Source organism: Lacerta agilis, chromosome 5 (genome assembly GCF_009819535.1).
Source record: "Lacerta agilis isolate rLacAgi1 chromosome 5, rLacAgi1.pri, whole genome shotgun sequence".
NCBI lineage: Eukaryota > Metazoa > Chordata > Lepidosauria > Squamata > Lacertidae > Lacerta > Lacerta agilis.
The window spans coordinates 50,425,679-50,452,728 of record NC_046316.1 but is presented as its reverse complement, the minus strand read 5'-3'; the positions used below and the strand labels follow the sequence as shown (position 1 = coordinate 50,452,728).

Here is a 27,050-nt window from a genome sequence, read left to right as displayed (position 1 = left end):
AAGAAAGAAATCATCCCCAGTGTGATCAGGAAATGACATGACTATTCCTTCCTAGTTTTGTCTGCTTTTAAACATTGCCCATTCAGGATGGTTGTGTCAAGGTGCTTACCTGTAAAAGATGTTCTAAGTCACGTGCAAAAGTCAAAGTCAATCCAACTATCGAATTTCACATTGAGGTAGACAGCACAGGGATTCTGCTTTTTGGTCTGTACCACATTTTTCTATAGAACAGGGATGGTCAGACGGAAACCTTGCACAATTTTGTCCAGCGCCTGGTGGTTTTACTCAATTTTTTGCAAAACGTTTGCCCACAGTCTCACTCCTAAGACAAACGTGTTTAAAAATGGTAACAGTTGAAGATAGTGTACCCTTTAAAGCAGGGGTCCCCAAACTAAGGCCCGGGGGCCGGATGCAGCTCAATCGCCTTCTAAATCTGGCCCATGGACGGTCCGAGAATCAGCATGTTTTTACATGAGTAGAATGTGTCATTTCAAATACATCTCTGGGTTATTTATGGGGCCTGCCTGGTGTTTTTACATAAGTAGAATGTGTCCTTTTATTTAAAATGCATCTCTGGGTTATTTGTGGGGCATAGGAATTCGTTCATTTATCTTATTTTATTTTTCAAAATATAGCCTGGCCCCCCACAAGATCTAAGGATAGTGGACCGGCCCCCTGCTGAAAAAGTTTCCTGACCCTTGCTTTAAAGCTACATTTTCTTTGGATTCTTGATGCAGTTCCTGAGTGCAAGCTCTCAGCAACTGAACATTCCTGACTGCTAGGTGGAACTTACTCTATTATACAGACTGGCTGTCCACATAAAGGATAGTTTATGTGGGAGAATACAGAAGTCCAAGGCTATTGTCTAGAAAGGAGAGTGAGAAGCTCAGTTCAACTGGAATTCTGTACATGCCCTGGGACTATGAGGTTATTTTTGATTTGCTCAGAGCAATGAGTGTAGCACTACTGCAGGTAATCAGAGGGAGATACAGCAGTTCAAGTTAAGTATACTTCTCTCAGGGGAAGTTTCTATCATTCCCACCAAATATTCTCTCCACAGTCACTGCTATGCAGGGGGATATTTCTTGCAATACCCAATTTGCACAATTATGATTATGAAAGTTCCAGCTTAATCAGTCCTTATAATTTCTATCCTATATAATGCAAGCAGGCACCCTTATTTAGCTTTCATTAACTCAGGTCAGTAATGGATGCAGCCTCTTGCAAGCATTTTCCCATGGGTAATTGGACTGAGTCCATATTTATGTTTCTTGGTAAATATTTTCACATTTCCTCATAAGGGGCATTTCAGTCACCTGACTGCGAGTTCTGATTGTCCAGAGACCCCTTGTGTCTTCCTGTCTTCTTTCTAGTGGGAAAATTACATTGTGAAATCTTCTGGCAGATCACTCTTTGGGCAATATCCAGCTAAACTATTTTTCTAGATACCACCCAATGTCATTTAGTGATCTTCTTCTATCCAGCCCCATCCTTAACAAAATCACCCTTTGTATTGGAGCTAATGCCTACCAGGGAGTCTCATTCCTATAGCTGTGTACTTCTCAGTCCCCATTTTGTTCAGTGTTCTGCTCAAGGGACAGCTCCACTTCGTTAAGCTTTCTGCAATCCTCTAAAAGTATGTTCCATGCTGCTCTTTTCCAAGCCTTCTCCAACTCCAAAGATGCCTGCAGAAGTCAGAATTCTTCTTCAGCCCAGACAGAAACTTGTCTCCATTCCTTTTTAGAATCTATGCCAGAGAGATCTCTGAACCTAGCTGTGACCGTGCACCTTCAAGTCTTGGTGAAACTCAGGATGCTGCTTCTCTTTAGCACCTCTTCACTGGGAAAGGTAGTTATGAGTGGAGATGAATGTGGCCCTTGTGCAACGTGATTTGCCCAACCCTTGTCAGAAAGAGAAAACATTCTGCACTCACAGAAACGTCCAGCTACACAGGGCATCCCAGCCTTAGTAGGGGATTTTTGTGTGTGCATAAACTAGAGGTGACAATGTGCCCTATCATCACATACCTCATAGAGGTCTATCATCACATTGCCCTCCAGGTCTCGGCTGCTCTTGACATTTTCCAAAGCCAGGGTGAAGTAGACCCCCCGGGTATCAGAGATGTAGAGATTATACGTATCGTTCTGGTTCCATTCTTGGACTGCAGCAAACACCTGATTCTCATCAGTGCTGATGACGTGCATGTCCTGGGGGAGAAAGCACAGAGAGAAGCATCATTGTCGGGCATCTCACTTGTCTCTGCTCCAAGGGCAAGGCAGGGTAAGCCTCTTGGAGGAAGGCAGAGATTCATTATGAAGTCTAATCAGAAACCAAAGTCAATCTACTTGCATGTGCACATGCATATTTTACACATTCTCTCTTCTTCAGATATATGCACAGTAATAATGAATTGAGGGCACATCAAGTGAACATTTACACTGGTGGTGGTATTGTACAGTAGCAATGGAGTGTATTAAAAGAAACGTAGAATATTAATTCCTTTCTGTCCTTCAACAGTGTGAGAAAATTCTACAATTAGCAACCACTGTGCATTATGGTAAAGGAAATGCCATAGGCCAGGGATTCTCAAACTTTCTATGTCCAGGGTCCTTTTGCGAGCTGGTTCACTCACAAAACGGTGGCGCAGGAGCAGAGTCAGCAACAACATGGAGGCACATGGAGGTGGCAACTGCCATAACCAGCAGGTGGTTACTAACATTATTTTCTCTTGATGGAACCTAATTGGTCTTTGGGAAATTGCTAAATTCTTTGCCACAGTGATTTCCCAGTGGAGACAAGTTATATACTTCAGCTTTCCTCAAGTTAATAGGATGCATTGTTTCTGGAGATTTAATAGGATGCATTGTTTCTGGAGAAACTCACCCTCCCCAGTTTAGGCAGAATTTGATGATTCAGAGGATCTAGAGGGTAGAAGTCGTCAAAAATTAGGCACCCTACACTTGCATGCCTGTCACAGTATTATTACTAATATCATTTCCCTTTCCCCAGTTCACATTTTCTTTTCATATATAAATTCAAACCTAGCCCCACCTCCAAACTGCCAATTTCCTCCATCCCTCCTCTCGGTGCCTTTTACATCCATTTCTTCCTAAAATGGCTTCCCTCTTTTACAACCTTCTTCTCTGTTCTGAGATTATTAATACAACTTTAAAAATATTGACTTTGTATCTCCACCCCTCCCCAATTGTATTTCCTGCAATGTCCCCACCAGTTGTTCTGCATCAGTGGAGGGAAGAGAAGCTTCATGCCTCAGCAGGAGAGTGAGCAGAAAGAAAGGATGAGCAGGTAGGGATGCACGCGTGTGACATGGAGGAGCCAGAAGACTCTACAGCAGTCCCAAGGGCTTCTGCTTTTCCTCTCCCTCAGTCTATGCAACCCTTTTGCTTCCCTCCTTGCCCTTCTCTCTCTTGCCTCACACTAAGCCAGCCACATTGCTCATATCTGCTCTTTCCTTTCCTTTCCCGTCGCCCAACTTTGCATGCTATAGCTTCACTTGCTAACTAACTCCTGCTCCTAGGCATGCCTATGTAGTGTGCATGTGTGGGGAGCTGCTGCCTCTAGAGTCAGTTAAACCTAAAGGCTACTGCACTACCAGGGGGAAGGCTGCAACACTGAGGCCTGGCTGGTGGTCCCTGGCCCACAGTTTAAGCCATGCTACATAGGCAGTCAAGTAATCATGCGGTTATCCCTGTAATATACCATACTAAAACCTAGACTATTGTATTTTAATATTTTGTTGGAAGCAGCCCAGAGTGGCTGGGGAAGCCCAGCTAGATGGGCGGGGTATAAATAATAAATTACTATTACTATTACTATTAATATTACTATTGATATGTAGGGAAAGGGGATCTGTGCGCCATGTCAGGTGAATTAAAACAGTAGGCATGATGATGATTCCAACAATGAGGTTGCATTCTAGCATCCACTTGCAGATTGGACACAATTAGGCTTCCTTATGAGTAAGCATGTACAGGATTGGGTTGCACATGACCAAGTAATGGTGAAATCTGTAAATCCAGCAGGGTAAAACAGCATATTATATGTACTTGAGAATTCTTTAAATGTCTGGCTTTCTAAGCTCTTTTAAAAATATATATGGCATTTGCTGTTAAAATAAAATGTGCAGATCAGATCAACTGTTGTGCTGCTTCAGTCCCCTATTGGTTATGCTGATACTTGCAAAGCAATGTCTTTAATTTCTTCTACAGTTGTACCTCATAAAGATTTTTGCAGTAAAGCCCCCAAAACTAATGCCATGGTAGCATTTTGCTGTTCCAAGACATACACGCCTGTCCTCGGTGTCTAATTAATACATATCTGCATTTTTAACACAGATGACCTTAACATATTTTTCTAGCAGCTAAAACATTAGAAATAAATGATGATTAAAAATCCAGAAATAAAAATCTTTCCATGGAACAATTAAGGGAAAAAGAGAAAAGAAGACTTGCATCATTGAACTAGTTGCCACAAAGCTCTTTATCTACATTTACTGGCATCCAAACTTCTATCGGATACTGCAATTGGTTAAACCCAGTCAGTCCTCCCAACTTTAGGATTAACGGTGCAGAGCTTTGTGGCCAGAGGGCACAGCTATTAAGCAGGTGCCTCTTGTTAGAAATCTCCTTCTAGACTTTTGCCTCCATTATCCAGATTTCATTGGCAGCCTGCCATTCAAATTCCAGCTTGGACTGATCAGATGCCATTGCCTGGTTTAGGAATAGCCAACCTGACATTTTTAAAATAGCCATCTGCTAACACAGGGTTTGGAGACCGGAATGACAAATGCACAAGGAGAGAGCCTCATAGGTATGCCAGTTCAGTATTCATAACTTGCAGATAACCAGGCGGCTTCTTCCACTCTGTATTCAGACAAGAGATATTTTGTATTCTTGGTTGCTTTGAGTTAACATTGTGGTTCTCCACCCCCCGCCATTCCCCCCTCCCTTCTTTATTCAGCCTATATATTGCCAGACTGAGGAATTGTCAGCAAACTTGTCGTGTGCAACAAATACCACTCAGATGCACCACATAATGCGTCCCTTCTTCTTTGTGTCAGACACAGTAATTCGCCCGTTATTTCTACTGGGTAAATCATACCATGAAACAATCTTCCTGCTGACAAAGAGAAGCTAAATACAGGGGGATGCAGAGGGAAGTTGTACCACCACCCCCCTTTCCATGGGAAATAAAGACACCTCTTGCCTTTAGAAAGAACAGGGGGGAATGCTGTCTTCCAATTAGTGAATGCCCCCTGACACTGGCCGTGACACCTTTCCCATACATCTGCCTACAAAAGCATCAAAACACCAGCCTTCAGAATTCCCCAGTCTGTATCACTGCAGGATAGCCAGCATTAAGATGCAGTCCATCTTTCTGGCCTTTCTACCTTATGTCTTTACAGGGAAAGAACGGCATTATGCACATGACTTTGTTTGGGTGAATGCAAAGGGCTAAAGGTCAATGATTTCGGAATTGCCAAGATGCTGCAAGTGCCCTTTTCTCAGCTGACCAGGGGATCTTGGCCTTTTGGTAGATTTAGTGGCATAAATGCAATATCTGATTTGTTATCTTGATTGAAGATGCTGTCAGCTAATTTATAGTGTGCATTGGTGGGTTTCCCTACCAGCTCTATAGAGTGTTAGGTCCTGTTGACCTGCTAGCTCAATGATTAAAAATGAATGAGGAGCACAGAGTCTTTCCACCATCACAGAACACGGGACTATAAAAACGATCTGGAGGGATAGCAAAGGTCAGACAGATGAGATGGGGACTGAGATGGCTGGAGACTGAAATTGCAGAACTACCCAACAAGGATAAACATGCTTGAATGACAGTAGAGAAAGACAGGTATTAGGAGTGAAATTGTATATCATGGTAGATTCCTTTAGAATGTACTCAATCTCAATTCATCACATTGCTACAGAGGTAGAGCAATTATATCTGGTTGGTGGCTCTGTAAACAATGCACAGAATCATGCATCACTTCTATCCTTTAAAAAAACCAACCTATCAATGAAATACAATTTTTCTTATCAGTTGTAGATGAACGCCTACATTTTCTGTTTTAAACTGCAGTTTTGAGGTGTTCATGAATTCACAGTATGAAAGGTAATGATGGACAAATTACCTGTCTACAATTACCCCCCCCCGCCTAAAATTTGTAGCCTTGGGGGAATGTTGACCACACTGTTGACCACCCAGTACAATCTGATGGCATTCTACAGCCCTCTGAAACACGTAGGAGTTTCACAGCAGCTGGACAGATGTGGAAGGCTTCTCTGAGATTAGAAAAGCTGGACATCCCTTTTCCTAAGAAATAGCTTGTGAGGGTGCAAACATTTCACACACTACACTAATAAGTATGCTTAATCAATGTGCATAAGATATATCTCTCTCTATGTAGAAGAAGAAGAAGAGAATAATAGATTCCATAGGTTAGTTAATCTTCCTTTCACCAGGCTGGAGTGCCGAATGTTATATAAGCACTGGGAAAAGAGGCAGGCTCATTGCCTTATAACCAGCCATAAAGAACAGCAACAGCAACAATCTACTAAGTGCCTTAAAGAACCCCAAAGCACTTCACAATGAACAAAAAGACTAATCTAAGAAGTACAGTACTATAAGAAATGGGAAGGGAAACAAAAGCAGAGGAAAGGAGAAGGAGAGGAGATGAGCAGAGAGCAAAGAGCAAAGGCTTATCTTATCTAGAGGATGAGTCTCACAACCTTTTTAAGGGTCTGTCCAATACTCCTAGAATCTGCTTTCTGTCTGGGGCAGTGGACTAAATTGAGACTTAGCACTCAGGACACAAGAAAGTAGCAGGGTAAACTGGCCACACTTAAGATCAGACGTTGCTGGCCTGGTGGGGCAGAGCCACAGCAATAGCCTCCAGAGAGCAGTGTTGCTGCTGCTCATTGGATGGAGGAGGGAAGAGGTGGCAGCGAGGTCTGGACTGTGCAAAGGCACGGGTGAGAGTGCCGGATTGGGCTTCATTGTGTGTCTGCACAGCCGGTCCTCACCGCAGACTCATGCCTCCTGGTAAGTGGCAGGACGCTGCAGCTCTGCCCCATCAGGAAAACTCCTGCTGGTTAACACAGATCATAAGAGAGGCACCTATTCATTACGGTAAGAATATTCAGATGCTATCCTCCCAGCCCCAGTTTCTAATGAAAAAAATCAACAACACATATCCATAAAATTGGGCCAGCCCAGACCCTGGCAAAGGAAAGTTCCATGCCCAAGGCATTGTAATCACTGGCAAACACTTTTGCGCCTATTAACGTCCATCAAAGTTTATGGGAAGAGTTTCATCCCAGACATAACTTAGAGCTTGGAGTTGACCTAAATACCTTATATCTTCCATCAATCTATTTTCCATCCACTCATTTTGTATCTCTAAAATTCAATATAATTATGCATACTTGGTGATGGAAGCATAATTATAAAGCAGCCTTAACAAAATGCTGCAGGTAGACAATGTCAGAGACAGTTTGCAAATAACACAGTTGACTGTTTGTAATGATGGACCACTAGAGTAGGTCCACGTACAGACCTGCTGGATTAATTTTGTTCTATCTTTTAATGTTTGGTTGAATTATGCCTGGGCCATTTGTATTATTTGCCACAACAATAGTCTGATAGTAAATTACTTTGTCTGATCTATGTCCCTAGAGAAATTCCAGATACGTGCTTTGTCCAGTAGGCACAGTGTTTGTGGAGGCGATATAAACACTCACAAAGCAATATGCTGGAAACAAAATATACCAGTCATTATGCTGATCACAACTGATTCAAAATCACTAGTACAAAAAGAGTAACAATAGTGCAAAGCCATCTACAGCTGCACCAAATTTATAAACTGTCCCTCTTCTATGAAATTTGCTGGTCTCTTCTATGTTTAATATGAATCATTCTATCACTGCATCAGAAGCACATGATTTTACCATTTATTTTCACCCAAAGCAGCAGAAACATCAAGGTGCGGAATCTAGTGATCAAGCCACTTTGTCTGGGTACCAAAATTCCACAAGCTACTGTGGTCTCTAAGAAAAGCTTTACACGCCATTGATTTTATTTGGGCAGAGTAATTGAGCTGAAAGAGATTAAAGTCTCTCTAGTCATAAAGGACCTTGCTTGTTTCATTTCCTTTTGACTGTGCTGCGCTTTGTTCATTTTTAATAAAGGCAGCCACCTGCTTTGATAACAGCATCCTCAACATGCCTTTACCACTGTAGCTCTGTGCATACAGATTTAGATGTTCACCCTTTGAAGATATTGTGAGATTGTAATGAAGCACCTTGTTGCCTTAAATATCACCCTGTCGGTGGATTCAACAACATCTGCGTCTTGTGCTGGGTGACAGGAAGGCCTCTTGGGGCTTGTTAAGACAACTGACATCTGAAATCAGAGGAAGCTGCTTGGGAACTATTTAATATGAGCAAATTCTACAAGGAATGGGAGAAGCTAATATATATGCTCTGTCCAATAACAGGATAAATCCTAAAAACATGAATCCAGATAGAAAGCCAAGGGGAATCCTTAAGAAGGAACACACTTTCAACATATACAGGAAAGGTGTTCATTGCTACTTCCAACTTCTCTGCCTGTTCTCCACAAATATAGTTGCCTGTATAGTTAGCCGGGATGGGTGAATCTGTCAATTTTGGTTTCTCTCAGTCCCCACCCCAACCTCAGCACTCTTCTTAAGTTCAGTTCTCCACATTTCCACACCAATTTACATAATCATAATCATAATCATCATCATTATTATTATTATTATTATTATTATTATTATTATTTTAAAGTCCTCCTGAATATTCACCAGCATTTTTTGCATATTTGAAACCTGGTGTTCCCAAGCCTTATGGTGAAGGGAAGGTAAGAAGTCAAATTTTAAAAATAAACAAATAAATAAAAGTGAGAGCCAAGGGTGCTGAAATTTCCATAGGGAGATGTCTCAGTGTCATTTCCTGAACAAAGAGACCATGAACCATTGCATACTGAAAAGCTGGCAAAGGAATTTCATAGGCCATATTTCCAACTTGTGACATAATGGAACAAATTGGTTTGTATGAAGGACAGCAGTCCTTAACAATAATTTCCCTGTCCCTCGAGTTTTTATTGTGTAGTGGTTTAAAATCAAGTTCTAAGTGAAATTTGCTTCCTCCTGACTGACATATTTTACATGGGCTTTCTACAAGTTTTAGCTCCAGAAGGCAGTGATATCCTTTTAGGTTCCACTGCTTCATTGTTCTTAATTAGGGAAGATGTGAAGCCAACACACAAAGGCGCTTTGTTCTTTAATCTCCATTAAGTTACATTAATAAAGCAAAATGTGGGAGCTACTGGCACAAAGAAAAGGGAAAAAGATTTTAAGAGAAAACCACAGATGTCAGTAATGATTAAAATGAAACACTAATTAGTAATTTCCACCAACTCAAAAGTCAATCTGCATTTTGAATGGATGTCCTTGGCTAGCTGTAATATTGACCTTAATGGATGGGGTTGTTTCCCCCCCTACTTGGATATTTTCTTTAGTAGGAATCAGGTCTGCGTGCAAATTAAACCAATTCTGAAGTTGCTGCTGAAAAGCAGTAACGCTAGTCTGCTGGTCCAACCGTGAACTGAAAGCACATGCATGAATATCCTGGGCATAAGAGTTTACCTTTGGCAAAGCATACTTAGGAAGCCTCATCTGCGCAAATGCATTTCTCCGATAGGACACGTAGTAATGAGGCCGGCCTCCTGATGTCAGCTGCAACGTATAACATAGTTTTCTTTTATTATCAAGGTTATTATCATCACTGTTTCGTTTTTTCAAAGGCAGGGAGAAAATAATAGGCAAGCTGGAAAGGGGAATGCAATTGCGGCAGTGACAGCTCAAAAATGGGACTGCAGTTACAGCAGGAGACAAAATAGGCATCATTCAGATTGTCAGCAGTGAAAACTGACAGCGTTAAGTGGCCTAACCTATTCAGATTGCTTGTACAGAAAGACAAAAGGGCACAGGAAAAGCTGCAAATATAAGTGCCTAGAAGCAGCCTTCTGAATCCTCATTTGAGCATGCAGCATTTGTAATCCTCGTGTCAGTGGTAGTTGAAGAATAGTTTGAATTTGATATCCCGCTTTATCACTACCCTAAGGAGTCTCAAAGCAGCTAACATTCTCCTTTCCCTTCCTTCCCCACAACAAACACTCTGTGAGGTGAGTGGGGCTGAGAGACTTCAGAGAAGTGTGACTAGCCCAAGGTCACCCAGCAGCTGCATGTGGAGGAGTGGAGACGCGAACCCAGTTCACCAGATTACGAGTCTACCGCTCTTAACCACTATACTACACTGGCTCCCTAGTTGTTCTTAGTTTCTAACAATCAGAACTTGAGAGTATAATGACACAACCTTTTATGTTTGTGTCAACTTTCGGAAAACTCCCCGCCCCCTTCAAACCCAAGGCCAGATTGAAAGTGTACCTAAGTGCTCTGAATTTTGCAGAGTGCTTAACACTTATTGTTACATGTTTCAAGGCAATCTTTGTTTTCAACACGTGGAATGAATGAAACTGATTTTTTTCTAAACTACAAAGGAAAGCTAGCTGCAACTAAGCCAATGAAACAGACTGCCCCCTCAAAATTGGTTTAAAGGTAAAGATAAAGGGACCCCTGACCGTTAGGTCCAGTCGCGGACGATTCTGGGGTTGCGGCGCTCATCTTGCTTTTCTGGCCAAGGGAGCCGGCATACCGCTTTCCAGGTCATGTGGCCAGCATGACTAAGCCGCTTCTGGTGAACCAGAGCAGCGCACGGAAACGCCGTTTACCTTCCCGCTGGAGCAGTATCTATTTATCTACTTACACTTTGATGTGCTTGCGAACTGCTAGGTGGGCAGGAGCAGGGACCGAGCAACAGGAGCTCACCCCATCGCAGGGATTCGAACCACCAACCTTCTGATCGGCAAACCCTAGGCTCTGTGTTTTAACCCACAGCGCCACCCGTGTCCCTCAAAATTGGTTTAGGACAAAACAAAAGTGACCTGCAGTAGCTTACACTGAGTAACATGAGTAAAAATGAATGGTTATTATCATACATTAACAACAAGGGTGATGACTGCCATATTAAATAGTATCAGCAGTGGGTTCCCCCAGGGGTACTAAGGGGTACACAGTATCTGCACCTCTTTTTGTTGTTAAAAAGTGTGACACTTGCTGTAACAACTTCATTGTGAGTGCTATTTTTCTAGAAAAAGCACTGAATATCAGCATAGTCTAAGCTTAACAGTTTGGCCTTTATAAACCACACAATAGACTTAACTATGCAATGCAATGCAATGTGTACTTTTGTTTGACTATGTAACAGGCAATGAAATTTACACTTTTAACAGTATGGGTAACAATGGATGCCACTTGGTAAATTTGTCGTGGAAGAAAAAAGCAAGGCAATGTATATGTGCTCTTTTACTATACAGGAGGGCTGGCAAAAGTTCTCCTTTGGGTGGGCAGGTGCTATGGGAGCGTCAAATTCTAGTTCAAATTCTGCTTACCCTTATAGCTGGGAGAGATGAGTAAGACAGTACGGCAATACAGCCAAGACTCCCAGTATAATCCCAGGTCAGAAATCAGAGACCTCGGAACCTCATGAAATAGTTGAAAGCCAGATAATTTATAGCACATCTCCACTCTGCTTGCGCTTTATTTCCTTTCTCTTTGTTATGAAATGGACAGCAGCAGGAGGATAATGAAACCTGAAACTGTTCAGATATATTCTCTGGCTTTCACCTGGAACACAGCTCAGCTGAATATATCTCATCTTCATCCTTTTCGCAATAATCATAGCCCATGCATGACAATCATGCCTGATTACTCCTCTCAAGTACTCCCCTTCCATCTCTCTCCCTTACCCCTTACACTCCTAGCTCTAACTAATAGAAAAAAAACTTGATTGTTCTGTTGCAATTGTGATATCAGAATCTGGCATACAAACTTAAAAACCTGGTGAGATGGAAGGATGCTCTTGGAATAAAATATGAGGTTGGCTGATTGGCAAGGAAGATTATTGCGGTACACATTGTGCACACTCCAGGCAAAACCCCTCATGACCCCCGTGTTGATAAGGTGCTTGAGGTAGAGGCAGAAGGAAACAATTAGCATCCCGATGGGACCAATGCTTGGCTTCGATGCACTGAAATGGAGCATTCGTGCAATCTGTTTTGTTGCAAGTGTGAGGGAAGGGAGATTAAAATTCAAGGAAGGAGGACAAATGATTTGCAATCAATCAGTGGAAAAGCTGTTCAAACCTGAACAAACACATAATCATCCTGGACAATGAGGGAGTCAGAGTCAATGTATCCTGGAAAAGGTTTACTTCTTATAGCTTCGGAGCAGTTCTGCATCCTGCAGGTGATGTACTGTGCATCTGAAATCACAAAAACAACAACAATGTCTTCAGCGGCTGAATACTCTCAACCTTACAATGAAATACGCTTCAAATATGCCTTCATCCTTGTAATAAATTGATGCCCTTAACTAGGATTAGTCAACATAGTTCACAAAATAGAAGTAAAGGAAAGAATTGCTCCCTCCTCACTTGCAACTGTTAGCCTACTTCTAACTGGTGGTGATGGAAAGCCTGGATAGCCAGGGTGACTTTGCTAGACATGGAAGAGATATCGGAAAAAGAAAAGGGGGGAAAAACTGGTCAGAACAGCCTGTGCAGGAAACTGGAATCTCTATAATTGTTCTCCCTGCAGCCTTTCCCTACTCTAAAGATATTTCACAGTCACTGAACTCATTCTAGTTTTCATCAAAATTACTAAGTTGTTTTGCCAAGGCAGGGAAGTCCAAATTCACCTTAAAATTCTATAAGCATGGTTCTGGAGGTTTTCCTTCCTTGTCAAGCCAACTCTAAGGGTTTGGTAGGGAATGAAGGTATGTGGTGGAGCAACTAGCGGCCATGATAGGCTGATTTAGGCCCAACATTTCCAGTGCTTTTCTCCATGGCAAAGAAAAGTAGAAAAGTAGGTACTCTTGTGTGGATGACTTTGAAAGTGGATGCATGTTCTTCCAGTGTACATGCAACCCCTTTATAGAATTAAGCCGACACAGTTGTCCTCTACTCTTCCATACTGCAGGAAGCAACTGAGTAGGGTGACTAGCAGGCACCCTCTATTTCAAGGGACGGCTGGCTCAAGTGCAGTTTAAAAATTTAAAAAATCCTAAAATGTGGTCTTAGACAGTTAGCACCTGAAGTCACAGAGGTCACCTGTTCAAGTCTTCCTCACTATGTACTGTGTAGCATTTCTATTTAAAGTATAGCCATTATTTCTAAATCTGCATCTATCTACACACACACATGCACATAGCCATGAGCATGTGCAAATATTATGCAAGGCAATGTCCTTTCTTGTCCTGCCTTTTTTACCCCAAGGGTGTGCATTTCTCTTTTTTAGTAGCATGAAAGTGTCTACCCTACAGATGAGTGAAAAATGAGTACAGCACCTGTTGCTAATACCATACTTTAAGTCTGCAAAAGATTGAACCTTATTTTTCAGAATGTCCACATTTCCCCATTCCTACTACTTCTGGCTTAGTTGGCAAAAGAAAACAGCTAGGAACTTTTATTAAATTGTTTTAAAGGGTATCTAAAAATAGTTTCAAGGAACACAGGACTCACTTAGGAAATACATACAAGGCCCTCAAGCCTCTTTCAGAATATACAGTCCCATAAAGAAAACATGTGCAACTACAAGTACTTGAAAGGAAAGAATTAGCACAGTCATATCCAATATCAACAGTGAGGAACATGAATGACTGAGCAAGGGAATACAGCAACACACATATAGTTAGAACATCACAGTGAATTCCTGAGTGCTGTATCTTGATGGCAATCTACGTTTACTTGAAGGAAATAAAATGGTAACGGGAAAGAAAACGGAAGAGGAAATGAGTTTTGAAAACACTGTCTTTCCCCCCTGCAACAATGGGCAGCTGATTATGTAAACAATAAGTCCCTCTGCTTCATTATTTTCTCCCTTGAAAACTGCATAATCACCACAGGGACAAAGTAGCATTCTAAACCACAATGTTTAGCTCCCTTTGTGTATAAAAATTAATAGCGATAACTCATTAGGGCCTCAGGGATGGAAACAAAGTTTTAGTTTGGTTTGCATATGAATGCAAACGTATTTAATTTGAGCTTCCCCAAACAGTCTGTAAAACAAAACGCAACAAACATTTGAAATTCGCACTTCTCTGAAATTTGTGATGCAGTTCCCTAGCCATATAACATATATAAAAGAGCATTTATAAGAGAACCATGTGCCTAAAAACACGTGTATTAGTGAAACTAACATATAAAAATGCATCACGTTGGGCAAAATTGCTTTCCAATACATGTATATGAAGTAAAATAACATACAATAATGTGTATTAGGGAAAATGTGAACTCAAAGTGGGCAAAACTGAATTTAAGATTGGAAAAATGAGAAACTGGGAGAAACTACAAATGACAGATTCATTCATAGCCTCAGTTCACTGAACTCTTTCCCACGTTAAGAGATGGATCATGGCATGACATTTTGGGAATAAAAACACTCTATTCCACTGTATTTCTAGCATCCCCCCCTTCCCCAAATTTCCATTTGTTGGTTTCAAACCAAGGAATGGTATATTTATATTATATTATATTATATTATATTATATTATATTATATTATATTATAATAAAGCCGCTATATTAACTGAATGTGGGAAATAAACACACACACCTTGCTATGCATATATATCAAGTGAATATGTTGATGGGAGCCTCAAGCTGCCCTGGTTCCTGGCTGTCTGAATACATAGTGACCATGAAATCAAATGTGTCTGTCTCATACATTATTTTTATATATTGCATTTTGATAGCTCTTTTTCAATAATTATTTCCTCTTGTGCTAGGGTAGTAGTGTTCATTGAGACACAATTCAACAACAGGTACTCTCTTGGTATGCAATCCATGAGGACTTTTTATTTACCCAGTTACACAGGAAGCACCTCATCACTTACAGTTAATTCATGTCAATTAATATATCCCATTGCTGAGCTTTGGAATTAATTTCATTCCTTTTCTGGCACAGATGTTCTGCCTCCCACTAGTAATTGGGATGTTATGCTTCTCATTTTCAGCACTCATATACCCAACAACAGCTGCTGTTTCAATTGTTACAGTAACACTGGAAATATACCAGATCTCGACTAGCAAAAAGAGATTAAGAATTGCCACACTGGCTCTGGTCTGTATGGACAGAATAGCTAGCTGTTCATCCCTTTGTTTTTCTAACCACCTAGAAAGAGGATGTTTTAACACAAGCAATGTGGTACATACCCACTGATTTGGTGAAATTTACTTTCAAGTTATTTGTGCTGGATTGTGGTGGATGGGAAACTTCTCTCTCCCAAATTCAGTCAAACTTTGGAGCTGGAGTAATCACCTCCCATTGGTGAATACTTAAAGAATAAACTGATTGAAGCAAATCTGGACATGTGTTTAATTACAGCAATTTTATTTATTTAATTTTTTTAAAGTTGATATTAACTTTTATTGAAGCAGATGACAATCATTTAGGCATCAGCAATAGTAACCTCAACTTCTACTCCAGGCTCAATACTGATAGAAGTTATCTGCTTGACAATCTCCGAAGGACTGTGCAAGTCAATGAGATGCTTGTGAATGCGCATCTGGAAACGATCCCAGGTCTTGGAACCTTCACCACATGGTGTTTTCCTTGTAGTGATTCACAGAGTCTTGGTGGGCATGCGGACAGGTCCTTTCACTTTTCTTTTCCTTAGCACCTCTGATCAGATCTGCATAGACTTTTTCAAGAGACTTCACATTGCTACCTCCTGTTCTACAGGTGCTTTCCCAGTATCTTTAAATGCCATGGCCGCCGCGGAGCCTTCTTGACTGACTTATTCCTGGCCGAAGCGTGCAAGGCCCGGGGAACAGCGGTGAGTCAGGAAACGAAAGCCTCGCCGAGCCACGTATGCGCACACAAAGAGCAATTACAGCAATTATGACTCACACAGTCAATCTAAATATGTGCCTTTACCATAGTGGCCAGTAAAGGCTATGTGTAGGCTGGTTATAAAGGCACATTTGATGTACCTGGTGATCTACCTCTTTGATGATATATATACATAAGGAACAAAGAATCTTTAGCAGATGATCCTTACCTTAATATGATATGTACGCAGTATATGATTCCCAAGTTCCTAATATGTGTAAAAGCTTCATTCAAAGGATATCATAAAACACATCAAAATATGGCACATCAGAGGTGCCTTGTATTGACAGCACAATCAGATGTGGTCAAGGACCTCTCTCACTGTTTTGAGGGCCGTGACCTCATCTGTTTTAAGCAGCTTCCCTCAGGTTCCACCCCAAACCACATGCCCTACTTTTGCTTGTACAGGATGAGCACGTTGGTAGTGGGGCCCAACCATTAATTTTTTAAAAAACAAAATCCATTCTACTATGTTCTGGGCTAAGACTTAGCTTCATTTCATAAAAGGCATTCACTATATAAATAAGTACAACTCACAGGTTCAGAGTGGGTTTGTGGAGTAGAGATATGCAGAGAGCATCAGTGATAAGCCTGAGACATTTGAGTGGCATTTGCCCAGAATAACCTCTCATGCTTTACTAGTCCAGGGGACCTAGAGTTCAGATCCATCACCAAGAGTCTCACTGACTCTTTTCTTTTTGGAAAGGTTTATTAGCTCAGGGACAGATCGTGTTGATAGAGCCTCCTAAAACATATTTCAAATACATGGGCTGTGATGAACAAAGACGAACCATAATACCAATCCAGTGCTCAGAGTCAGGATGAATGCTAGGAATCACATTTCTGCGTGTTCACCTTGGAAGTAAACAAAAATCCATTCTCAGCATGTGCTGAGTTTGGGAAGGTTGATTTTAATTATTTAAGATGCTGAATATCAGACATTTAAATTAATGATACGGTAGCCCACAATTTAAACAATTTACTGTCTGTTATCTTCACTCTAGGAATTTAGTGGCGAAGACTCCACCATATTAACCCCCAAGGCATCTGTATTTGGGGTGACCTCAAAGAGGCAAAACTCCCCCTTCATTCTTCCCTTATAAAACTCTTTTCTGGTACAGTTTTAAGCTTACTGCAAGCTCACTGTGATACCCATGGGATACAAAATGAAAGCCTGAGATAAGCTTCACATGAGAGGCATCCAATGGAAAATGCAGAAATTGACACTACTTCCACACTCATTTATTTACTTTTAGTTAAAATGGGCTTTCAAACTTCAAGAGAAACTATTAAATACAAATATGGATTTTAGTTATTTACTTTCCAAGTGTACAGTTGATCAAAAGCCCTTCAGGACTTTGCAAAAGTGTTAATGGTGGGATTAAATTTATACATTGCAGCAATTAATGCTGAATGTTATTTAAACTGATGCTGGATGCCATAAATATATGCTACATAAACTATTTACCCCACTTCTTTTTAAAGCTGAACTGGATATACTTATTAACTATTTGGTGTAATGTGTCCTAATTTTATTCTCTGTAATTGCTCACTGAGCCTTCCACTGCAACTTTGTCAAAATGGAATTTATCTGTTAAGGTATTTTTACACCACCCTTCACCACAAGAAACACAGGCTTGCATACAACAAAATACAAATACAACAAAGCATAATATATTGATTATTCTACTGTATATGATTGCACACAGTACAATCAGTCTTAATTATGTTCCTTCCCATCTACCTCAGTTCTGTCCTCTGGATATACAGTGATAATTTCTTGGGATTCTGCCTTTTACTTAGAAGATATCCATAGGTGAGAGAGTACAGAACCTCCAAAATCTGAGTAGCAGCCTGATCCTGAGTAAAAGCTAGTATATTCTGGCTGAGTTCAATGGCATGTTTGTTAATTTGTTTGTTTCATTTATTGGCAGCTGGTTATCAAAACAATCCCAGTCTGGTGTGAAAATGTTGCGGCTACATATAAAATACATAAAAAGAACAATAATAATATCGAACATTAAAATCACTAAAACATACTGGTATGCAGTTTGCAGGCATTCAAGAAGATGGCAGAAATGGAAAAGAAGGACTTTCAGAAGCAAAACCCACTGAAACTTCTCTGTGTTTCTCTCCCTAGCTCAGGGACAACTGTAGAGAGAAGGGAATGCAATCATTCTGAAATGATTCCAAAGTTTGTGAGCCATTTTGTGGAGGAAAGAAGCCAAGATTCAAACTTCAAATATTAAACACTTCCACAGCATCCCTAGAAAGGGCTGATCAAATGAAGCAGGCCATAAGAAGAAAAACATTTTATGCTTGTTGTTTCATTTTTATGCTTTCCTCTTGCAGATCCTACACGACTTACAAATCTTTTCTATTTCTGTATAAACTGTATTTAGCTGCAGAATATCCTTATGAATTGCAACCTACTTGAAAATGGCTTCCGCAGCACCAAACCAGACAGTAATGTGCAGCTGCTGCTAGATCTCTCTGATGATATCCTAGATCTGGATGCTCTTTCCATGACCAAGTATTTACACTTGCAATAAAATGACTATGAAGAAGCAAAAGAACTTACGGCCATCCACTGTCTTTGATTCCAAATGGACTATGTCTGGCTCTTTAGCAGTACCCATCCTAGACCTGGAAAAGGAGAAATTAAAACTATAGTATTTGTATGCTGAGTTATATGGAACATTTTATAAACCATTGTGTCTTGAATGTTTAATGAGAAATATTTTATAATTTGTTTAGAAAGCAAATTCCCCATTAATTTTAAGGCAGTTATTATTTCTCTTATGAAATGAGTGTGACATTCAGGAACAACTAGAAAATAAAATATACTTATTTGCTCATAGGATCAGCAATACCAAAATGTAATACGCTCAGCATAATATGCGAATAGGGAAAAAATATGCTTTGTTAGATACATTTAAATGGGTTCTTATAGATCTGCTTTTAGGCAATTCTCTAAAAGAAGCTTTGTGGCCATTTGCACAATGTCACATATTATTTATGGCTCATCTCTGGATGCTAAATGAGCTGAATCCAAGTGCTAGGGAGCAGCATCTGTTGTGGTGGTGGTGGGGGACTTCCAGAAGTTGCTAGACTACAACTCCCATCATCCCTGACTATTGGCCATGCCGGCTGGAGTCCAACATCGTCGGGTGGGCAGAGGCTTGTACAGTTTTGTACCAGGGAAACTACATTTCTGAGGTTTCCTTGGGAAAAGCCATGATCGTTAAAGTGGTATAAGAGTGCTTTAAATGTATGGTGTTGCTGTGACCATAAAGTTCTCTTATGTGCTTGAATCGCTTCCACAAGCTACTGACAATTTGGAGACACCCTTAACCTCTGCTTTGATTTCATTGTGTCAATCTTAGTTCTGAACATTATAGGGCCACATTCACACCATACAGGTGAAGCACTATGATACCTATTTAAACAGCCATCGCACCTCAAGAATTCTAGGAGCTGAGAGTTGTTAGGAAACAACTATTCCCCTCAGAGATCTACAGTTCTGGGAGTGGTTTAACGATCAATCCCTCCTCCCAGGGAACTCTCTTTCTTTCCTTCTTTTTCATAGGTAAGAAAGACCTGTTGAAAATGTCACCAGCGACTAAATTCTTGGATAAAAACCATGATTTAAACTGGGCAAGGAGGCTCTGAATTTTCCAAGACGTTTTATTTTTTAGTAGAGAAGACAGATTCATTTCTGAAGTTCATAGGTAATTTAGCAAAATCTAAATTGTGGTTAAAAGAAAATACTTGATCCCTTCAATTACTTAATTTTGTTCAACAAATACGTCTGGAAGACCCTAACCCACCAGCAGCAATTCATGTGGAAGAACAAATATTGATCATTATTTCTTACTAGATTTAAGTGAATAAAAAATGATTAACGTTGACAGTAGTATATATTTGCCAAAGCCAAACTAAATTAGGTGTTCTGGGGGAAGAAACCCTGAAGCTTTTGAATTACTATTGTCAGTACTTGCGCTGGAAGTCTACCTCGTCACTATGAATGCAATTCTGTTTGCAAAATAAATAAAAAAAGATACCTATTCAACTTATATGAAAACAAGTCCAGGACACAGGCACTACTAGATAGATAGATAGATAGATAGATAGATAGATAGATAGATAGATATAGACCGACCAATGGCTAATTCAAGGAACCCAAAATGGCCACTAATTGGAGCTTTCCCCCTGTTGATATTTTTCTTTGTGTGTGTTTGCATGGGACAAGTGGAAGTGTAAATGAGCCCTCAGTTGTGGCAGAATCAGAAGCAATGTGGTTTAGGCACTGAAAGCCATTAGACACATTGGCTCAGGGCTTTCAAAATGTATTCTTTTTAAATGATATTTGATTTATAAACCAGTGAAAGATTTGGACTGACTCAAAGGTTTTAGTTGAATTAATCATGTAGGTGTTATACCATTATTTAACAAAATCGTTAAAATACATGTTAGAGCAAACAAATATGGGTAATATTCTGAGGAGATTAATAATAGTAACTGTTTTGTTTAAATGGATAGCACAGAAAAGTAATTTCAGACCTTTTCACACCAGCCAGATTTTATTCAAATACACTTGTAAAAATACAGTACATAAATTATGTGACTAAGCAAGGTGATTCACTAACTAGTGCTTTCATGGTTAACCCCTAAGTCGAGAAATAATTTTGTTTGGTTCAACTCTGGAAGATAGGGCATATTTCTTATAAATCAGTGCTGCCCTTTCTTTCTCTAAATAAACGTTCATTTTTTATGGTAGAAACTGTATATTTGACAGCCATATTATCAAGGGAGTAGATATATTGCTATCCTATGGTAGAGCTTTCAATGCACATTTTGTGAGATGGATGCTAGGCTGTGCATTAACCCCCTGATCTGATTTGTGCCCCCAATTTGTAAATCCAAATTGGACCTGATCCAGTCTGGACCACTCTGACCTACCCCATATTTGAATCTGGATGAAAATTCAGAAAATACAAATCTCTGGAAACCCCATTGACATTACGAAACTAAAATGGCCCTAACTTTTCTGTTTCTTCACACAGACCTGACCAGTGCTTATTTTCTGGGGTGGGGGGTGGGGGTGCAGGGTTACGCATACCCCTAAACATTTTGTGAATATAAGTTTGGCCTCATTGAGGGGCAGTATATCAATATGAGTAGGAAAATGAGAGTACCCCTAAACATTTTTTTTAAAGAAAAAAAGCACTGGACCTGGCAGTTGGAGATATTAAGCCTTAAAGAAATGATTAATTCTACCAAATCTCTGATGGGTAGCTCCATGAACTTTAAAATTTGCTTTTTCCAAAAAAAGAAAGTATGTTTTAAAAATACTGTGCAAATTCTCATAGTCCTATGCTTGCTGTGTTCCTTTCATCAAGATTTTAAAAGCCTGTGGAGGTGGGTTTTTTTAAAGGCTTGAGATACTAGACATGGGCAGGCAGCATCACGAAGATGTTGGCAGAATATGTTGAGCTACAAATGGCACGAATCTCTACAGGTCAATTCAGGATATTCTGATCCACTTGGTAGCTGCTTCAACCAAAGCAAGTTTTGATTATATTAAACCAGCTGTCCCTTAGCAGGTGCAAATATCACCTGTAAAGTTAGAAGGAACCATGAAAGCCATTTAGTCTAACACCCTGAAATGCAGGAATATTTTTGCCCAATGTGGGGCTCAAACCGACCACCCTGAGATTAAGAATCACATGCTCCACTGACTGAGCTACCCCAGGTTCAGAAGTTATAGGAGCTTCCCTGGATATTATGATCAGTTGTTGTTGTTGTTTGATCTGGTCCAGATTTTATCTTTTTAGAAACTGTTATCAGAGCAGGGTCTTTTTCAAACCTGGTGTGTTTTCAGTAAATGTCAGAAGCATGCTACTATTGATGTTTCCCAAATACGGGGAGGAGAGCATCTGAAAAGGGTAGCCATCCCCACAGGAAAGGGCTGCTTCGAGATTGCTGGAGGAAAACCCAATAAATTTCACTGTATGAGGTGAAATTTGAAGATATGATAGCTGCTTCAGATGGGGATGAAGCCTGCCAAACTTTGGAGACAAATAGGTCCAGGAGTTTTAGGCACTTCAGGCATTATTCCACGGACAGAGAGACTTGCCAATTACAATGCTGGCTTGCTGTCAGTCTCCCTTCTTGGCATCTTTCTTATTGGGAAAAGACTCCAGAGGCAGCCAAAATCTGTTACAAAGTTAGGCATCGGAAAGGCGCAACGCCCCCCCCCCAAAAAAACCAGATTATACAGTGCAAACAAATAATTCGCCTCCCTCTTTGTTTCAAGGCAGCTAAGAAGCACTCCTGATTTCTTCTGGTTCTGATTTGGATGCAAAGCAGGTGCACATGAGAATATGTGCATTGGCTCATTTCTGAAATGAAAACACTTATGTTGGGAGGGGAGTCTGGCACTGTGAAGCCTTTCCTTTCGCCTACAAGTTGGTCTGCAAGGGGTTTTCATTTCTGGATTCTGCAAGCAATAAATGGTGACTTCATGTATGTGGTGCTAACTCGGAGAATTTGGCTGACTAAAACCTCCCTTTAACTCAAACTAGAATATGGCTCACTGTCTACGTACAGCAGGGTCAAAATGAATATATACAATCCACCATTCAAAGAAAGGTGTTAAATCAGCAATGGATTTAGTCTGACACTTTAATATTATTATATGGTTGTGTGCATGTGTGTTTTCAAAAGACTATCAAATCATGGCGGAGAAGCAGGTTATTAATCAATTTACATGCAAGTTATATCTGTTAAGTAAAGCTGGAACCACAAAACATAAACCAAATCCTGTCCCCTTAGATGTTTCCCTTTTCAGAGACTTTGAAAAGTCACTGGTTTATCTTTCAGGTGGCATTTTGTCTCTCTTTAGAGCAGTTGACGGTATTACTTAATAAATGCTGTAAAGTCACATAATGTCCTGATGCAGATAACAGAGGAAGCACTGAAGAAATAAAGAACCGTGACAGAGGAGGACGTGATTTGTATTCAAATCTACCAAGGCAATACAGTGCCAAGTTGTGAACTGAAGGAGATTCTTTCAGGTGGAAGCAGAGCAAGCTATTCCCTCCCATAACCAAGAAAGACCTTGGGTGATATATTATCCGTACCCTAAAAGAGCTGCACCTTGAAGTTTAGATTCACAAAAACAGTTTTCCTATTGCACTCGTCCTTGGACAGTCTTGTGCAAAGCATTCCAAAACTGCAGCAATGTGGATCCTTCCATTTATTCATTAAAAATGCTTGCATCCCACCTTTCCATTATAAAACTACTGAAGGCAGCTAACAGCAGGACAAAATAATAAAATAATATCATTTTCTCGCATTCAATTTCAGTTGCAAGGTATCCAAAATCACCATAATATAGGGGAAATAGTTGTGTAAATTTACCAGATGCAATATTTTTGAAAGAAAGAAAGAAATTCATTTCCAAATTAAAGTAACTTTTTATTTTTGACATTGGTCTACTATGGAACTCAGGATGGCACACATGGGTATATCCTGTTTTATTCTCATAACAAATACTGGTATATAACAAAATTTAGTCCAATAAATGGTGACTTAGTCAAGATCAATAGTAAGCTTCATGGCTGTGTTATATCTAGGAAAGTTGAATTAACTGTGCATTGACCACATTCAGTCTTCAGAATGTCTGCCCCCACACCCTCCACTTCAATTGAATTTGGTGAAACCTAATTGTAGGCCTGTGTTTTAGAGCCCTGCCAGGAAGAAGAATGTAAAATGTTTTATGTTTTTTTTTTTTTTTTAATCTTTTGTAAGCTGAGCAGGGAAGGCCATTGAAGCATGGCCACCCCTGTTCTGTAGAATTACACTCCTATCAAGATAGGAGAGAAGCTCGCTGCTGCACTTTCTGGAAACAACTGAAGAGATGTTTGTTCCGACAGGCTTTCCCAGATGGGTAAATGGGCCTTGGTCACGAGTGTCCACTTGTTAGGGTTTTTACCCTTGTTTTAAATGTCTTTGTTGTTTTCGTGTTTTTATCTTTTAGTTATTTGATGTGCAAATCACCTTGAGACTTAGTGGCTTAGATGGTTATTAGTACATTAATACATTAATGATAACCAATGCTTGGTACATGGTACAGCAGATGACTCTCGAGAGGTGTCCAGGGCACCTCTGTTATGTTGGATGAGCTTCAGTTAGTAAGATTTGAGGATGTGGACAAGGTGCTTGGATTTGTCAGGGCGACCACTTGCACTCTGGACCGTTGCTCCTCTTGGCTGAAAAACACAAACAAACTAGCAGGGAGGGGACAGATAGTTGGGCCAGGCATTAATGCCTCCTTGAGAGAGGGGGGGTGGCCCTTGCCTACTCTTGGGACTCTTGGAGGAAATTGAGTTTCTAGATCCATTTCCATAGAGGTTTAAGCCCATTTATGACACAGAAACTGCTTGGAGTACCACTGTTGGGAGAGACACAGTGAAAATGTGTCGCTGTTAATTCTCTTTGACCTCTCAGTGGCTTTCAATACCATCAACCATGGTATCCTTTAGTTCTAGTTAGAGGTGGGTAGTTTTGTGGTGTTTCTGGTTCTACTTGGTTCTATTTCCAGAGGGTGATGTTTGAGGAGTGCTCTTTGGCCCCATGGAAGCTTCAATGAGGGGTTGCTCAGGGTTCAAACCACTGAGTGGGGTCATCTGGCATTTTGGACTACATTGTCAGCAATATGCTGGTGCCACACAGCTCTACTTCTACTTTACATCTGCTAGATGTTGCAGTGGATGTGCTCTCTCCAAGGAAGCTCACCTGGTACCTTTATTATATATCCAAGCCAATACATTCCTCTTCGCTCAGGCCTTTAAAACTGTGTTTGTAGAGTTTTGTTTTTGTTATTATGATGTATATTTTTATGTTTTTATATTGTAAGCTTTCTTGTGATCTTCAAATGAAGGGCGGTATGGAAATTTAATAAAATGTTATTAATAAAAATAATAATTATAATACTCCTATATTTTATCCTCAAAGTTACCCTGAGACATAACAATTGGCCCAAACTCAAGCTGTGTGCAACATGCTCTGCCTACTCAAGAGAAAACTATAATCTTTTAAATGCCCCTTTAAAATGTGTTTGGGGGTGGTGGTTATTGGGTTATTTTTGTTTTTATTTTGATTATGTATTTTGTGTTTTTATATTGTGATTTTATCCTATGAACCACCCTGAGACCCGTGGGTATAGGGTGGTATACAAATTTAATAAATAAAAAGAAATAATTATAAAGTAGGTCATCTCATTTCCAAATGAATAAACTTTACTTCGTGAGTAAAAGGCAATAATCTGAAAAGTTATCCAGGCATAGAAGCATGGTTAAGAACGTAAACAGCTCAAGATATACTTTGCCTTAAACTGTCGAATTGTAGGAAATGAGTTTTTTAAAAATCTTCAAGATCAAGATTACAGTTATTGCATACATCTAAAGTTCTGCTCACCAAAACTTCATAACCTGGGTGTGAAACTGTTCGTGCATGATTTATAGCTCAAACATAGCCATATTTTTTCTTCACCATTTTTTTTTACTGTCAGTCTTTATCATGAGTACACACCATTGTTTCTAGGGTCTCCAGTCCACTAGCAGAAATACCTAATGTAGATTTACACTGTGACATATACTGTATGTTTTACTTATGGCTTTCATGTTTTACTTATGGAATTGTTTGGCTGGAATTTTAAAGCAAATGGTGGGAGAGTTAGAGACTGGTGGAGGCAGGGGGTGGAATTTCAAGACAGAGTCATTCCAATGGGAATAGCAAACTGATGTTCCTGGCCACCTTTGCAGAAAATGGTTATAATGCTATGAAAAATGCAAGACCCCCTCAAAAGCTTCTATTACAAAGTTGCTTCCTAAAATTTTAATCACTTTCAAACATTTCAAGTCACCATAAGGGCTTCAAAGCTTCAAAAGAATTTATGTCGAGGCCCAGAAATAAAAGTACAACGGTTATTTTGTTTTATATGAGTATGTAATGGAGACAGTGGTTTTTTTTTTTTTAGAAATAGATCCATGCCCATTTCTTCTTTTATTTCAGAAAATAAGTGTCAAGAGCAACTAGTGTGATGTGTTGAACTAACTGGTAAGCTTTATCTCAGAATCAGAGAAATGCAATATTGAGAGTGAGCAGCTAGTCCTACCTCCAGCTGTGAGGAACAGCCTTCTGTATCTCAAAAGCATAATCAAACAGGACATCAGAGCCAAAGAATAGCAGCACAGAATATACACGCCTCAGTTTAGGACAATTTATGCCCTGGAAACTAACATTTTGCCAGGTACATTTCAAGCTTCTTGCAAACTTACCTTGCACCGATGCATTCAGCTCATGCTAGCACTGCATAACTCCTTTCTTCCTTTGGCTATGCAATATATTTCCATTCAATCCTACTTTCTCATTATCTTGCTTATGGCTAATAAGGCCCAACACTTATTGGCTATGTCATTCTTCCCTGCAAACTACATTCTACTATTAGGAAACAAAGAACTCCCTTCCACCCACATCTACACCATTCTGCTAGTGTGAAGAGGCAAAAGAAGCAAAGCAAAGTTTGGTCAACCCACATGGGGGAATATAGTGCCCTGCCCACAGCTTCACATGTGCTCATCTGGGATAGATTCTGGAATCCATACCATGGTTTATAATTCCATGGTTGAGCCCATGTTAGGAAATGTGCTTCTGAACACGTGAAGAGCAAGGGTGGAGGAAGGGGTGTGTGGTGGGTGCGGTCCAACCCGGGTGTCACCATTAAGGGGGGGTGACAAAATGCTGGGTAGCATTCACTGCAGGCTCCATGCTGCCCCAATGGTCCGCCCGCTGCCTCCTCCCCCCCAGTTGTAGGGTGGCTGAGTGGGAGGAGGCAGACAGACTTCGGAGGCCCTGTGGTTCGCCCCGCCCCATGGGTGGTTTGCTCTGCCCCTGGGTGCGGCACCCCAGGCGCCCAAGCAGCTTCCTCCA

At 40.3% G+C, this 27,050-nt stretch overlaps 1 protein-coding gene and 1 pseudogene across 1 annotated transcript in view; both read right to left on the bottom strand.

Annotated features, from left to right (window-relative positions):
- Positions 1–27,050, bottom strand: part of SORCS1 (sortilin related VPS10 domain containing receptor 1) — a 340,603-nt gene that overhangs the window by 65,469 nt on the left and 248,084 nt on the right. Inside the window, 4 exon segments of the mRNA XM_033149720.1 lie at positions 2,028–2,207; positions 9,689–9,778; positions 12,307–12,425; positions 18,634–18,698. Coding sequence (XP_033005611.1) covers positions 2,028–2,207; positions 9,689–9,778; positions 12,307–12,425; positions 18,634–18,698 — 454 coding nt within the window.
- On the bottom strand, positions 15,570–15,968 carry LOC117047021 (annotated as a pseudogene).